General features: G+C 33.8%; 2 protein-coding genes across 6 annotated transcripts; one reads left to right on the top strand and one right to left on the bottom strand.

Annotated features, from left to right (window-relative positions):
• Window positions 1-8,608: 8,608 nt before the first annotated feature.
• On the bottom strand, window positions 8,609-11,414 carry LOC118480865. The gene is made up of 4 exons (XM_035975806.1): window positions 11,072-11,414; window positions 9,451-9,784; window positions 8,973-9,032; window positions 8,609-8,858 (listed from the first exon to the last, which is right to left on the bottom strand). The coding sequence occupies exons 1-4, from the start codon at window positions 11,106-11,108 to the stop codon at window positions 8,813-8,815; spliced, it is 477 nt and encodes a 158-aa protein (XP_035831699.1). The 5' UTR covers window positions 11,109-11,414; the 3' UTR covers window positions 8,609-8,812.
• A 1,068-nt stretch (window positions 11,415-12,482) lies between these two features.
• Window positions 12,483-15,013, top strand: LOC110868447 (ATP-dependent zinc metalloprotease FtsH-like). Of its 5 annotated transcripts, XR_002552446.2 has the most exons (8): window positions 12,483-12,623; window positions 12,700-12,848; window positions 13,450-13,512; window positions 13,600-14,024; window positions 14,157-14,218; window positions 14,421-14,587; window positions 14,672-14,736; window positions 14,845-15,013. XR_002552446.2 is itself a non-coding variant. In XM_022117600.2 (7 exons), exons 4-7 carry the CDS (start codon window positions 13,880-13,882, stop codon window positions 14,729-14,731), a joined length of 399 nt encoding a protein of 132 aa, XP_021973292.1. In that variant the 5' UTR covers window positions 12,483-12,623; window positions 12,700-12,848; window positions 13,450-13,512; window positions 13,600-13,879; the 3' UTR covers window positions 14,732-15,013. The 5 variants fall into 5 exon arrangements, 3 of the variants coding, with proteins under 3 accessions (XP_021973292.1, XP_021973293.1, XP_021973294.1); XR_002552445.2 differs by having other exon boundaries at window positions 14,672-15,013; XM_022117600.2 differs by having other exon boundaries at window positions 13,600-13,989; window positions 14,672-15,013.
• Window positions 15,014-17,180: the final 2,167 nt, after the last annotated feature.

Here is a 17,180-nt window from a genome sequence, read left to right as displayed (position 1 = left end):
CACTTGGTTCCCTTTTAACTGTTTTAACTTCAGATTTCAAAGCTTTTTCAACAGTTTTCATGTTCTTACGTCGTTGTTTAGTTTCTTGTTCTTTTACTGTTCGTTTATCATGTTTAGGTGAAACTGACCGACGTTGGGGATGAGCTGTTTCAGGTGGAGCTTTCTCAACAAACTTATTCTTTGGAGCATTTGGGCAGTTTTTGATGATGTGCCCAAATTCTCCACATTTAAAACATGTTCTCCTTTCAACAAACTTAGGAGAACTTGATTGACCACAAGATGTCGAACCCGTGGAACCTGAGGTACTAGCCTTTTCATCACACCCATTTGTGCGTTGAGTGTAATTGTTATCAATGTTACGTTTTAAGATCGTGACCTGTTGTACAAAATCTGTGTTTGACTTATTCTCAAAAGTCTCAATCTTATCAGTACCTGTGGATGCCACGAATTTGACACTTTTTGCTTTCTTTTGAGATCGAGCTCCTTTTGTTTCAGATTTCATCTGAGAGCCTTTATGCTTTTGAGCTCGTTTGACTGGTTGTTTACCATTAGAAGCACTAGGTTGTTGAGTGGTTGAAGATTTTTGATTACCAAACTGTTTTCTAATCTCAGCCTTAGGAATTGGATCACATTGTGTTACAACAATTCCCGGAAGTGTTTTTCCGAAAAATTTGTTTGTGTTGTCTTCAAAGACTTTATCAATCAGAGATTGATTTACATTTTTAATTGGGAAATCGTGATCTGAGTAGATTTTGTCATCTCCAACCAATGTATACAACACATTACTGCTTTTAACAGCAGACACACATGTCTTATCAACTTTGACAGGATCAATCACTTGCTTCTTAACAGATGGGACATCAGGAGTATCAGGATCACAAAGAATGTGATTCTCTCGTGGAATAACTACGCCTTTCATCTTGTTAAGTGATTTATCCTGATCACCTACATCCAATTCTGATTCATCATCCGATGTCTCATAGTCCTCGATAATTGGAGGACTTTGCTTCATGGATGATGAAGTTTCTTGTTGCTTAGAGGATGTGTTTGAAGAATTGTCCGGTTTGAACCCTAGGCCAGTAGCAAATTCCTCAACATCAAGAGGCACACTGGGTGCATACCGAGGCATTTCCTCCTCATCAGGCATCTTGGTATAATTATTCATCAAAGGGGGCGGACATTTCTTATACCCTATGCCTTTCTGATTTCCCTTCGGTTGTTGAACATCGATGATGTGATCAAGCACAAATTGGGAGTTAGAATAACTCTCCAATTTTTGTTTGATCGCATCATGCTCGCATTGGGCAATGGCTAATTGCTTCTTAGTTTCTTCCACAATGTTAATGTATTCATTTATACTTACTTGCTTGTGGTAAACTACTTTGTTCACTTCGGACACATTTTTCTTTAATGTTTCAATTACTGATTTAAAATCTTTTTCGTTCCGAGTTAAAGCCATATTTGCCTCTTTGCATTTGGAAAGTTCAATAACCAAATTTTGATTATGACTATGAAGCTTTTCTAGTTCAAGCTTCATTTCAGCACATGATTCACAAACACTAGGAGCAGGAGGTTCAGAATTTACCTGACTCGAAGAGGCTGACACATTTGTCATAAAAGCAGTTTGAAAAGAAAAAGATCCGTCTTCAGAAAAGAACTTTTCCATTTCCCTGGATGTAGTAGCAGCCTTCTTGATCAAAATTGATTTCTGACATATGAGATCATCAGCTTCATTCAATAAATCCTCAACACCAGAACCTGCTTCCTCCTTCACATCAGACTCTGATTGATTATCCCCAGAAACAGAGCCTTCTTCATCAGAACTTCCAGAATAACCAGAACTGTCATCACTTTCAGAGGACTCTTCTTTATGATCATGCTTGATGTGATTGATGATCTTTGCATAACAAGCTGTTCCACTTCCTTGATCACCTTCACCAAACTGCACAGACCAGTCACATCCCTCATCAGCTTGAACAGTCAAAGCCCGATTGGGATTTGAAGTTCCAGGCTGGCCCTGATTGTTATTAACTGCCACAATCCTCCTTTCACGGTTTTCTTGCTGGGCATTCACATTTGTATTACTCGTCTGGTTTCTGAAAGGGTTGTGATTGCCTTGTTTTGTTGGTCGAGTGCACTCTCGTTTGAAGTGCCCTTTATTACCACAATTGAAGCATGTAACGGCGTTAATATCAAACCCATACTTTGTATCTTTCTTTCCTTCCAACGAAGTTCTTCCAGTTCGAGCCATGAAATCTTTTGCCCTTCTCACTTCACTAGCAAAAGCCCATTTGATATCCATCAACTCCATTTCTTCCTTGTCGATCTGTTGATAATCTTCATTGGTCATGTTGATGTTTCCAAACTGACCTGCAACCAAACCACAGTAAGCACTGACCACTGTATTGATAATTTCCATATGCTCCTTAGCAACTTCAATGATGATGTATGAGAGGTTTGAATTATCGACTCGGATTGTGTTAGGGTTTTGAGGTTGAGGATTGTTTGTATAATGAGCCTGCTGTTGTTGTTGTGGTGGTTGGACTTGTGGCTGTGTTGGGACGGGAATGTAAAACCTCGGATCAAAAGCCAGAGCCGGAGCAGCAGTTGATTGAGGAAACGGAAAAGAACTTGTGTTGGACACAAATGCAGTTTGCAGTTTAGGTTGCTGAGCTGCAGCGGATCTTGCCAAAGCATCGAAGCCTGGAAGGTACATTTCTGTATTCTGAGGAGCGGGAGCTCGCTTTGCTTTCCTGATTTCTTCATCATTTTTATGTTCCAGTTTCTGAATGAACTCATAGATGTTAACCGTGTCTAGAGTTCCAGTATGCTTCAACAACTCAATAAAAGAACTCCATTTTGGAGGTAAGGCGTCAGCAAACCTATTCACCATGTCTTGTTGAGTAGATACAACCCCATAAGCACACATTTCACTAATCAGATGATAGAACCGTGTTGTCATATCATTTAGAGTTCCGTTTTCCAAAAACTGAAACGATTCAAACTCTTTCTTCAACAAATCATGACGAGACTTTCGAGTAGCTGCATTGCCTTCTCCTCTAGCAACTAAGGCATCCCACAATGTTTTCGTGTTTTTGCAGTAGGAGAACTGATGATAGATATCTTTGTTGAGAGCTTGTGTAAGTGTAGCAAAGGCCTTTTTCTCCAATTCATAAGCCTTCTTGTCATTTTCGAGCATGTTAGCATAACCTTCTGAAGTGGACGCTGCAACCTCAAGATTATCATTGAATGCATTGATGAAACATGTCCAAAGATCGGTGCTTTGCCCTTGAACATACGTGTGAAAGCGGTTTTTCCATGATGGAAAGTCGTTCGTATGGTTCAACTTTGGTGGACGATTGTTGCTGCCCATTTCGCTCTCACTAATCAAAAGATTTTGAATGCTTTGACTTTGATTGGATACCAATGCCCATTGACTTGGACTGATTGATGGCGGTGGAAACATACTTTTCGCCCAAGCTGCAGCAGAGGTTAGCTCTTGACTAGATTGTGAGTCAATACTCCAGTCCCAAGGACTTGTACAACTCATTTTGATGAAATACTAATAGAAGACCTAAACAAACACAAACTGTTAAATTCAAACAGACTAAGATCGAAGGATCAACACTTGTTCGAAGGATCAACAGTGTTCGAAAGATCACTGTTGAATTTCGAACAATTGATTTCGAAAGATTCACAATTTCGAAAGATTCACAATTGAAAGATCCTTATCTTTCGAACAGTGATTTCGAAAGATTCACAATTTAATGATCCTTATCTTTCGAATATATATCCTTCGAAAAGATTCCCTTGGCTCGAAAGATAAATCACAAACTTCAAAAGATGTTCGAAGGATGGTTATCTGTCGAACCTCCTTTGATCGAAAGATAATCTTTCGACTTCGAAGGATATCTTTCGAATGGATCTGACATAACAGACAAAAGGTTGACAGGTTGGTGAAAAAGGTGATTGGTTGGTGGACAACTTTCGGCAGAAGGTATGTTCAGACCTCACCTTTTCACCAACTCAGATTTGACTTTTAAAATATTGCCCAAAAAGGAAGCTTTTTATCCAGAATCCGGTCACCGGAGTAAGCCGGGATATTGGCCGGAAATTATCAAACCTTTTAAAAACAAGATTTTTAAGTTACCCAACCCGTCTTTGAACACACCTGGTTAGTTTAGAACACGTTTTTATGTTTATAAGTGCAAGAAAACCACCAAAAACGGGTGCTAAACCAAGTGTCCAAACACACCAAGACCTTGTACAAACTCGGTTTTAACAAGGAAAAGAGCCTTAGCTCTGATACCACTTGTAGGTCCCTCGGAGGTTGAGGTTAAACCTAATCCTTGTTATGTTTAACACACTAGCGAGTGCGGAATCCAAGCTAGAGTGCAAACCGAGATTAAACAAGCACAAACACAAAACACACTAGATTCACCGATTAACACCACTTGTATTAATACGTATGAAAGGTTCGTTTACATGTGTGTTCTTGACAGAATGCTCTCACTATCTCTCGAGTCTATCTTTCTGTCTTGAGTGTCTCTTCAATGAAATGAACACACTACATGGGTATTTATACCCGTCACAGATTGTCTGTCCGAAGGATCCGATAGATGTATCGAAGGATCATCTATCGATGTGAAAGCTGTCGAAGGATCCATGTAAACCTCGAAGGATGATCTATCGAGGTCCATCAATCATCCATCGAAGGTTTATCTTTCGAGCTCATTGAAGGATCTAAACTATCCTTCGATGAGACATCCTTCGGCACAGACATGTTACATTCATGATCTAACTGTTTGGCCAAGTCAAACCAGGAGGATGGTTGACTTGGTCAAACTTACAAAGACTAACGAAGGACATCGTTTTATATCGACAAGATACAGACAAAGTACAGACACAAGTGCACCAACAAAAATTGAAAAAAAAAAAAAAATTTGTGTGTTTTTTAGGCTTTTTTTAGTTAGTTTTCGAGTTTTCACAATAAAAGTGGTTTTCATTTGAACCATCCCCTTGTAGAATAACTTAACCATATATGTTATATATATAATTTTAATGAAAGTTTGTAGACGTAGAAAGGCCCGTGTTAGGAATCTAACGTGACGCTAAGGTAGAAGTTTGTTAAAAATCAGAGTTAAACTACTAAAATAAAATGCCGGTTTGAAATGAGCCTATTTATATTGCTATAATCGAAATTTAGACCCTTTGTGTTGCATCACTGATTTTGACCCCTCCCACTTTCTTCCCCAATCGCCATTGTTGTCTGCTGTTGATCCAATGCAAATGTGAGACAGTGCTTCTACTTTTTAACTGAAACCTGTAACTTTCTCTCTCTTAAATTATGTATAAATAAGATAGAGTTAAATATCATTTTAGTCCCTGTGGTTTGGTATATTTTGCCAGTTTAGTATAAAGATTTTATTTTTCGTTTATGTGTCTAAAAAAGTTTTACCATTGCCATTTTAATCCACTTAGTTAACTCATCTATTTTTTCTGTTGCGGGCAATTCGGTCATTTTATATGTAATTCTATTAACTAGAAAGACAATTCGGCCATATGAAATGACCGAATTGCCCTTCTCGTAAACAGAAAAAATAGACGAAGTTAAACTAGTGAACTAAAATGGCAACAGTGATATCTTTTTAAATACACATGTGAAAAATTAAACCTTTGAATTAAACTGTTAAAATAACCCAAACCAACTCAATAAGATATATAAAATATTCCTAGTTTAGACTTTAGACATCATTCCAATTTTTTTGTTTACTTTATTTTGTTTTGTACGGAGTATGTATTTATTTAAATTAATTTTGGGAGCAAGTGCACAATATTTATATCAATAAATTGTCGTCTCTTGCATATGCATATGATCATTTTATTGATTTCTAAGTCAACCCTAAATTATTGGACAACAAAGTATTACGAGTATATTCCTTCGTTTTTTTTAAGATTTAATTTTTTATTAAATTCATTCAACCCATGTAATAAAAGAGGTTTTTTAAAGATATAATATTTTTATTATTTACTATACAAAATTGCATTTATGCAACTCATGTAATACACTGAGTTTTTAAAAATATAACTTTTTTATTATGTGGTATATAAAATTAGATTTATTCAAGAGTTAAATGCCATTTTAGCCCCTGTGGTTTGGGCCATTTTGCCAGTTTAGTCCAAATGTTTTATTTTTAACCTGTGGGTCCAAAAAAGTTTCACAGTTGCCATTTTAGTTCACTTGGTTAACTTCATCCAATTTTTCTATTAACGAGAAGACCAATTTGGTCATTTTGTATGTAATTCTGTTAACTAAAAGAGCAATTCAGCCATATAAAATGACTGAATTGGCCTTCTCGTTAACAAAAAAAAATGAATGAAGTTAACCCAGTGGACTAAAATGGCAACTGTGAAACCTTTTTGGACCCATAGGTTAAAAATGAAACATTTGGACTAAATTGGCAAAATGGCCCAAACCATAGGGACTAAAATGGCATTTAACTCTTTATTCGATCCGTATAATATAAAAGGTTTATAAAGATATAAAAAGATATAACTTTTTATTGATTGATATATAAAATTACATGTGCTCAACCATACAATACATGAGTTTCTTAAAAATGTAATTTTTTTCATTATTTAATATATAAAATTAAATTTACTCAACCCGTACAATACACATGGTTCTTAAAGGTATAACTTTTTTATCCTATTCTAAAAAATGAAAATCTTTTTTGTACACGTGTCACTTTGTGGTGCTTTCTCACATTATTTTTCTATTTATTTCTTATATTAAATAATAATAATAATAATAATAATAATAATAATAATAATAATAATAATTTTAAACAAAAACAATAGATAAGAATAAATATATTTTTTCTATAAATAATTTAAACACAAATTTAGATGGAAAGCGTTAACTATGTTTCCGCTAATATTGATTTTAAAAATAATCATCATCTATTTCTTTTGTAGATTCTACAAAAAAAAAAAAAATAACTATTATTCTTTTAATCAGTATGTTTTAATATTTTGAACCTTTATATATTTTTTCATTTGGACACGTATCACTCGGTAGTGCTATTTATTCAACACTATAACATACGGCATACATTATTCCATATATAAGTTTGCAAGATTTTTGTGCATAACAACTTATACATTGTGCTTTGTGAGTTTTTCAAAAAAAAGTTGATTTTTTTACTTTTAACCAAAAGATTTTTACCTTTTTCAATTTTAACCCTACATAATTTATTTTTTTAACTTTAACCCAAAACTTTTTATTATTTGCAATTTAAATTCGCAACTTTTGTCACTTATACTTTTCATCTTTCGCAAATTTTCGTTTTACGTATAGTTCTAAATTTTTCGAGTTAATATGACGCAACGTGCATGTGTGGTCCAACGTTTTTACCTCTATTTTTCTATGTTTGACAGGTTCGTCGCAACACGCGTATCCTAGGTCGAGTCAGTGTTGGTGGTCGATGACGGTTGTGTGGTATTAGTACTATTTGACACACCGTTTTACGCATCACCGCAACGCGGTGTGCTTTGGGGGGTTTTCAAAGAAAAAATGGTTATGCATATGGTTGTCGTAACGTTGGCTTTTTGGGGTTTTCCAAAAAAAATTTTGATTTTTTTACTTTTCACCAAAAAGTATTTCATAAATTACTTTTAACCCAAAACTATTTGTTTTTTTACTTTTAACCCAAAACTTTTTATTTTTTGTAATCTATTCTCATAACTTTTTTTACTTTCAACTTTGATCCTTTATAATTTTCATTTTTCGCAAATTTTTCGCTTTATGTTTGGTTCTAAATTTTGTGACTTAACACATCGCAACGTGCGTCTTTGATTTAACGTTTTTACGTTTCGTTCTAAATTTTGCGAGTTAACACGACGCAACGTGCGTGTGTGGGTGAACGTTTTTACATCGTCTATTTTTCCCCGTTTGACAGGTTTAACATAACGTGCGAGTCCTAAATTGACTTGGTAATAATTAAAGAATCCCCGCCGCATTGCGGCGGGTCGCAATCCTAGTTTTATTTTAAAAAGATATTTTTTTATTATTTATTATATAAAATTACATTTATACAACCCGTGTAATACACGGGGTTCTAATCTAGTTATATAATAAAGTAAATATATACGAGACACGTGTTGTATTATTATGCATCCTCATAATTGTTTTCTCGCCCTTTTTTATCACTAATTTAGTTAATTTTTTTAGATTTAAATATTATTTATATATTTCATACCTGATAAGTGATAAACCATAATATAGATGAGTTTTTTTTTTTTTAAGTATTCTTTATGTTTAAATATTATTTATATATTTCCTAATTGATAAATGATAAGTATTTTTTATGTATTCTTTGGGTTCAAATATTATTTATATTTCTAAGTAAATTCATTTGATTACTTTACAATGTTCATAATATTATTAAGGTTATGTTTTTCTTTTGTATTCCAACTAAAGAAAATTCAATTCATTCATGATTTTATTATTATTGTTACCAGGGAGAAAGCCCGTGTGATGCACGGCATGCATAATAGTTATTGTTTGTTCGTGGTAAGACGTTTGACACGGCCGGTGCATAACATATAAGACAATACGCCTACAAAGGGGCGTGCTTAAACTTTATTAAACCATGGACCATAAGTTGTTTCCTTGGCAAAACTTGCCGGCCAAAAAGAAGTGAAAAAAAATGTCTTCCAAGAAAATAAAACATGAAACAGAAAAAGGAAAAACGCATAAACTCTCGCACGCCTTCCTATCTTATTGGATAACACATAATCCAAACTTTAGCTAACGCATGCCACCGTCATCCCCAATCTCATCACCAGCCAACTGACTGCAATGAAATAACGAAAAGAAAACTATTAAAAATGGTATACTATGTTTACGTATATATGCATCGAAAAGTAGTACGGGTTTTCATTACTAACACTAAGTGCAGACGGTATACCTTTCATGTGGGTCACTGTCAACTTTTGTTTCTTCTAAATCCGAATCTGCATAAGCAGGCCTGAGAAGGAAAAGCACGAAACATTTATGTAGACAGTTATCCAAAAATAAATATGCACAATTACATTGTTTATGGAAATCAATCAATTATAGTTGAAAGTTTTTTTGTTGCCTTTCCATTTATAACGACACCAAGTTTATTTTTTTCAAAAGCCAACTTCTTCCCTTATATGTCTTTACACATTCGAAGTGATGCGTTACCAAGTTTTTTTATTCCTATTTTTTTTAATGTAGAACAATGCACTTTTATATTTACGAACTCAAGTTTCCGACTGTTGTAGCCTCCTAATTTTAAAATAGAGTAAACATATACCAGGTATGTAAATAACATTTTAGATCGAGTAGAAAGGTAAATAGCACATCTTTAATTAAAATGGTTTATTAAACAGGGCACGAATAAAGTGTAAGCCGATATATACCTTACGATCGCTTCAACGCGCTGAACTGGTGTCGGTATGGGTAGCACCCCCTTGTCTTTAGCGGGGATCGATAGAGGTGTGGAATAACCAAAGGGCTTACATCCATCCCCATCTAGCAGGACATTCTTGCAGTTGAAGGATTCAAAGTGGCCATGATCATAATACGTACACGAATCAAGCTGGAGGGTCTGAGTGTTGCCCACAAGAGAGTGCAAACAATTCGGCAGTGTTGAAATGCTTCCATCAGCATTCCTTACCATCACCGGAGTGAACTTATCCTGCTCCAATCCCATCGTCTCAGTTTCGAACCACCATTCGCCGCCGTCACATGAGCCTGGACCATTAACCCAACCGATAAGAGAAAGAGATTGATGAGAGTGGTTGTTTTGAGCTTTTGCGGTTGCACCTATTTTAACTTTGTATGAGATATTACGGAATTTAAACATGTTACACCTATTTTAACTTTGCACACACCATCCCCCGACCTGCTTTAAGGTTAAAACTTTAACCAGAATGGATTTCGTTTTATGCTTCCCATGTGGAGACCACATTGAATGTGCAGCCAACACTCGGTCCAGTAGATCTTGTGGTGCTCACCTCTTCTTTGTTGAGGGGAGATCCTTGAGTTGTGAACCAATGTTTTCATTATATAGTAAAATATATATATAATATGAAATAAAACTAATGATCGACAATCTAAAATAAAAATATACTTTTGATTAAATGCTTTCAGATCCACTTAAGATCGATGGCCTTCAGTATTATTGAAAACTGTGAGATTTAAGAAAAGGCGGGTCAGCCTAGCCCAGCCAAACCCGTCAAAGAAATTATACATTTTGACCATTTACGCAATCCACCTGACCGCCAATATATCCAACACTAAGCCCATATCCAGAAGTTTAAAAAAACAATATATCACTTAATAAACATGTTTGTAGAAATGTAGAGAACCTGTTCGTCAGTAGTGATTCCAACAATATCCATAGCCCTTCTTGTCTTCATGCATTCCTCTACAATACTCACACCTTCTAACTCATACATACATCATGATTTATCATAGTTCAGACCCACTTGAACTACCTCATGAACCTTCTTCCCTCCCTAACAACCAGACTAAATGTTTAAGATAAATGCAAAGATACCAAAACATCCCTAAGTATAAGCAAATTACCTTATTCTTAAAGCCATAGAAATATAATTGTAATTAGTATGAAAAAGAAAAGCAAGATTGAAACTCAAGAAGGCATAAAATATAAAACGAACACAATTTTCCCATTCTTGTCAATTCAGGAATTAATAGTCCCCGACATTATCGAAAAGTTACTTATTTACAACCATTGAATAAGTTAATTGAGTACGAAAGTTTGTATCACAAACCGTTTCAAAATTTGTATATCTTTCCTTCTTGATCTCTGAAGCTACATGAAAAATAACAGATAAAAAAATCAAAGCCATTATCAAGGACAAAAAATGAAACAGAACCCACATAGCATATCAAGTAAAATAACCGGAATCAAACCATGTTACCATGTATCTACTTATAATTCCATAAATATCAACTAATACTTGTACATCAACATTGGAAGAGCATCAATCGCATACAGAAGAAGAAGAATCGCACCTGGTAATGCCGATACGCAGACCCAACTGCTTTCCATGGGGTAGTTCTTAAGGGGGTGGGGTGGAACCGGATGGGGGATTGAAGAGACGATTCCGGTGAGTTGAAATGTGAACCGACGCCGGTTAAGATGTGGAAGCGTGTGTACTGGAAGAGAATGAGAGGGGTCACGATTGTCCCTCTACCATGAGATGGAAAGGATTTAACTGGTAGGGAAGATGAAGTGGGGTGTCTTTAGTTAGGTAGCGATTAGGTTTCTTCAAGAGCAGGGATGGAAAAGATTTTAATTTTGTTTATTTCTGGCCCCTTGTTAATAGACAATTACAACTTGAAAGACACAAATGTATTTAAGATGCTCATAATGAAGGTTGTAAAAAAGTTGATATAACTAAATTTTTATGTATATATAGATTATCAGGATGTTATACAAATAAAACTACATAAAAGATAACCGGCTTATAGAGTTATAGTCTAGCGCTATCATTACGTGTAATAAAGGTGTTCCTACAAATTATCTACCGAACAACATAAAATACTTTTATTATTATTATTATTATTGTTGTTGTTGTTGTTGTTGTTGTTGTTGTTGTTGTTGTTGTTGTTGTTGTTGTTGTTGTTGTTGTTGTTGTTGTTGTTGTTGTTGTTATCATTTTGCGTCATATATTATAATTTAGTGAGCCGAATATTTATTTCCCCTCTTATTTCACTGTTTTTCGGATTCTATAACTATGAGGACACGTAGTTGGATCAATGAAATATTAAATAGTTATTAACAAGAAGAAAAAAATAAAAGAAATAGTTAAGAAATGAAATATTAAGTATATACAGTATATTCGCTCCCTTTAAATACTGATTTAACCAGATTTATAACCCAAGTTCAAACTCTACATATATAATAAAACTAATTAAGTTATATCTTCATCAAATAAAAAAAATATATATATTTCAAACTTTGTGGTTTTACATTATTTTCAAAAGTTATTTTACTAACGTATTATAAAAAAAACACAAATTAACCTTATTAATTATTACTAAGGGTGTTCACAATTCGATTTAAAACCGTGATACCGATCAAAATGGTCATCGATTTGATTTCACGGTTAAGGTTGTTATTAACTTTCGGTTTATGTATTAAGTTTACTTCTATATTACTTTCGGATTCAAATTTAAAATTTTAATTAAAAAATCAATATCTTATCACAAAAAACCATTTTATAATTATTAAGTATATTTATTGTATTCAACTCGTGTAATACACGGGGTTCAAACCTATTATTATATTAAAGAAATAAATGAGGGACACTTGTCACTCCCTGGTTTCACCCAAAATGTCTTTTCCCGCCTAAACTTACATCGAATACGGATAACCCGATTTGCAATTGGATCGACCTGGATTTTATTAATTAAGTTACCTAAAATACAAAACTTCTAACCTAAACTTCATTCTTATCACTTTAACCCTAATCTTATCATCTTCTCTCTGAAGATCATCGGCAACAAAATCATAGTTGGCTTCAATCTTCATTTAGCGGATTTCAACACTTTCTAATCGAAGGTAATCTCTTACTTGTGGTTCGATTCATATATTTTATTGTTCGGTTCATCTGATTTAGGGTTCGATTTCGCATCAGACAGCAATGATAGAAGGTACGAGGATGGCGATTTTGAGTCAGATCTGATTCAAGGGTAAACCTCAAATCGTTTACGGTCTTGGATGATTTGTTATGAACTAATAGTTCATCTCTCCACAACTTCATCACGTACAATCATTTTTCTACAGGTAATCAACAGATGAAAAATTGTTTTGTTTAATTATATTGTTTTTTTTATGTTAAATTTTTTTTAATTAAAAATTGTTGTGTATAAGCTACCCTATTTCAGATTCACATTACTAAGAATGATAAACAATGGTTGTTGATTTATATTTGTTTGGTAAGCCTCAAAATGGTTCTAATTCAGAATCTCCTAAGTCGAATCTCACAATCATTTTTTTAACTTTTAAAGTTAGTTACGAGATTTAAAAAAATGAATACAAAGGAGATAGATTGCACCTTGAAATGTTGAAGATAAGAAGAAACTGATTTTTTTATTGAAACTTTGTTTATAATCCATTTTGCTATTAGGAGTTTGACTTTGGGGGATGTTTGGATCTCATATTTTTTTGCTTATATGTATGGGTTCTTAATAGATATTCTTATTCAAAAGTATTTATTTCATTAAATATAATTGTCATTCAATGATTACATATATGTTTATCTAAGTTTATCATAGTTGATAATTTAGATTGAGAGTTTTGCTATTTATAAAATGACTCCAACTTAAAAATTGTTTAAAAACATTTTTCTACATCTTGTACTTTCAACTACTTCTCTTATTTGCAGAGGTTAAGAGTGTGCTTAAACCAGGTGGTATTTACATATTTGTGGAGTATGTGGCTGCCAAAGGTACTACCCAAAGTCTTAAACTCAATCTACTGATTAAATTACGATTTAAAAATAGCAAAAGTAATTGTTTTTATTTTGTTGTAGCAGATGTCACATTTCTTAAAGTTTTACAACGCGTTTTAGATCCACTGTAGCAGGTCTTTGCGAATGGATGCCATTTTGCAAGGGAAACCAGAGACAATATATTTGCAACAGGGTTCTTGTGTTTCATATAGTGATATACGGTTTAGGTGTTCGGTATTATCGGCACTACAAGAAATAAATGTGGGATTTAGTATTGATAGGAGGTGGTAAGGTTATGGTTATATAACATAATTTATGGGGATTGTGGGTAGTGCTTTGGTGGTGTATAGTAACGGTTAAGGTTATGATGGGATTCACAGTGGATGTATCACCATGTTTGTATGATGTGACGGATGGGCTCAGAAGCATCGGGTCGTATGAGACTGCTTTGATGTTCGACTCAACTCGGTCAAGGTACTGGATTTTTTGGTGTCTTTGTTGTTGCTAAGGTGAGCTGAAGTTCATTAACATATTAATTAGTTTGCTAATATATTTTTGTGGGTGCAAAATAGTGCTTTCTTACGACTTATTAAGATTGAATTTTTTATTAATAAGCTTAATGCTTTTTGTTCATTATGCAGCCTGATTAGAGAAACAAAATTCTCTTCGTCGTGGAACGTGCTCTCAACCCATGTTTTAACATGTGAGTTCTAAATTCGCCTCGATGTTGATTATTTTGTTGCTTATTCATTTCTTAAGGTTATTTTTTCGGATGTACTATATAACTGATTTGAGTCAGATTGCGTGTTGAATACTTGATTGTTTTATAGGGGTGAGTTCAAATTAAATAATTTTAAGGATGGTATTTTGTGTTATGTTTTTATGGTTGGACTTCCTTTGGACAGGTAAGACACTATTGGCAATGGTTGTAGCTGGGGAAGTTGAAGTACCACTCATTAGTTATTCTGCAACTGAGTTTGTAGAACTTTACTTATGGATGGGTGCATCACGTGTTCAAGAACTCTTTGCAAGGGCAACTAAGGAGGCACAATCAATCATATTTATAGATGAGGTTGGAATTTTATCTGTGTGAATATATACAATGCTCGGTTTTATTGCTCTAATTTATTTTCTTTTTTCCATATTGATGCTTTAGCGAAGAGCCATGATGGAAGGTTTCGCATTGCCAGTAACGATGACCAAGAACAAACTTTGATTCAGGTGCATACGATATTATGTTAAGGCAACTTCTTTTGTATTTGGTGGTTTCATTCTTATAAGTTTTCAGTTGGGATTTTGTTAGTTCAGTTATCTAACTTCCTTTTGCAGTTAATTTGATCATTATAGGGGAATATTGAGGCCACAGGTGGTTTCATTCTTATAAGTTTTAAGTTGGGATTTTGTTCAGTTCTACAACTTCCTATACAATGTAACAACTTGCACGAAACCGATAATTTACGTACTATTTTAATAATTATTTATTTCCTGCATTTATGTGTCTGAACGTCAATATTATATGCTTACATGTTTTAGATATGAATTCATGCATGTTTCATACTTCATTTATCGCATTGTGTAATACATTAAGCGTTGCGTCGAAACGATTAGTAAACTCACCGTTTAGACAAGCTGTGTCAGCACAGTTTCAGTATGCAATTAAACGATAGATTTAGGACTTAGATATATGTCCAACATCAAAAATACATTAAAACCCAAGTGTGTGAACAAGTGGGGGGGGGGGGAACAAGGGTTTACATTAACACTTTTCGGAAGCTAATATAAGCACTAAAAGTTATCTGAAATGCACTTTAAATGCAGAATTCTGCATAATTCAACAAAAATCAGCAATTAAACATCAGAATAACATGCAGAAAGTGGTATAAAACATCCAGAATAACTTGCAAAGTGTCAGGAATGAAACATGTCACAAAAGGTACTTCATACCTTGTAAAACTCACTACTTAGCATTTAACGAACCGACAACCGAACGATTAACTAGACACTACCCAAAACACCAAAAATAGACTACAAATATAGTTTTTATATTTTAAAGCTAGTTATGGTGATAGAACACATCAAAATCATAACAACACTTAAACACACATAACTTCACATTAAACCTCTTAACTTACCTCTTTAACCCCCTACTTCCAAAACTTACATTTACCCCCCCCCCCTCTGGTTAAGGCCGGCCCCAAAGTGGCCCACCAACACCCCCATTTGACCAACACATTGGTTAGTCAAAGATGCCAAAATCATGAAGACCTTTGGTTAATGTAATGTTGGGAGAATTATAAGATGAACCAAAGGGTGATGAAACCTTATAATTCTCACTTCAAAATTTGAACCATCTTCCTCCTCTCCCTCTCCCTTGCTCTCAGCCTCAATCCCACACACATACATCCATATTTTTCAATCAATTTCAAGCAAATCCAACGTTATACAAAGGTGGTAGAAGATGATCTAAGAAGGTGCTAAGCATTGGAAGTTGAAGGACCACCATAAGGAGCTTTTAACCATCACTTTCTCAACAATCTTCTTCTTCTTGAGTTCTTTGCCTCTTCCCTAGCCACAAGAGCTAGTGGTAAGCTCCATACACTCATCTTTACTTCATGTTAATGTTATGTACAAGTTACACCATCAAAGAACATAAACTTTAAAAGATGAAGACATGAAAATCAAACATAATCTAAGTGAAAACAAGTAATTTTATTGTTGTTTGATGTATGTTATGAAGTTTTTGATGTTGATCTTGTGATTTTAGTTAGATACATCATGTGTAAGCTTGTTAGAAGCTTGGATCTAACAAGTTTAAGCATGGATCTTGAAAGATCCATGATGAAACTTGAATATGAACTTGAAAGATCTTTAAAGTGAGTATGAAAATAGTTTTAAAGTATGTTTTTCATGTTATTGAAGCCCTTAAACTTGTCAATGGTTAATATTGTGAAATAAAGTTTCAAAAAAGTTTGTTAAAGTTTAATATGAATGCTTGTTTTTGAAAGATCTAAGTATGTAAAGTGTAGATTTGAAAGACTCCATATTTTTAACAATATTCAACTTTATCATAAGGTTAAACATGATGATTTTTGTGATTGTTACTTGTGAAATTCTTGAAGCTTGAATTTTGATGATTTAAAGAAAATAAACACATGTTTTAAAAACATGGGAAACCTCCATTTTTAAGGGAAACTATGTCAAAATTTTTATAGAATTTTGACACTTAGAAAAATATTTAGTTTGGTGAAACTTTCCTACAAAAATTTGTTCAAAAATAATTTAAAAAGGTTTCCCTAGTTTTTACACCAAATTTCAAGTTAAGAAAACAAAGTTTTCTTCAAAAAATAAAAACAATTATAAGTATGAATATTTTTAGGAAAATATATATATTCAGTGGTCGTAAAAATTATGTGCTAAGTGTATATTATGTGTAATATATGTATTTGTGTATGTTAGGAACTTGAAAATACACTAAATACTCCAAAGGAGTATAAATACCAAAATACACATAAAAATACACAAGGAAATATTTATAAACAATATATACAAAATTCCCCATAAATGGGTATTTGGACAAGATACAAAATATATATTAATATAAATATATTCCTCACAAATACAAGGACTTGGACAATATTTGGACATTATTGGACATATATAATTAC

Source organism: Helianthus annuus, chromosome 8, assembly GCF_002127325.2.
Source record: "Helianthus annuus cultivar XRQ/B chromosome 8, HanXRQr2.0-SUNRISE, whole genome shotgun sequence".
Lineage (NCBI taxonomy): Eukaryota > Viridiplantae > Streptophyta > Magnoliopsida > Asterales > Asteraceae > Helianthus > Helianthus annuus.
Note: the sequence above shows the minus strand (reverse complement) of the source record. Positions and strands in the feature narration are given on the sequence as shown.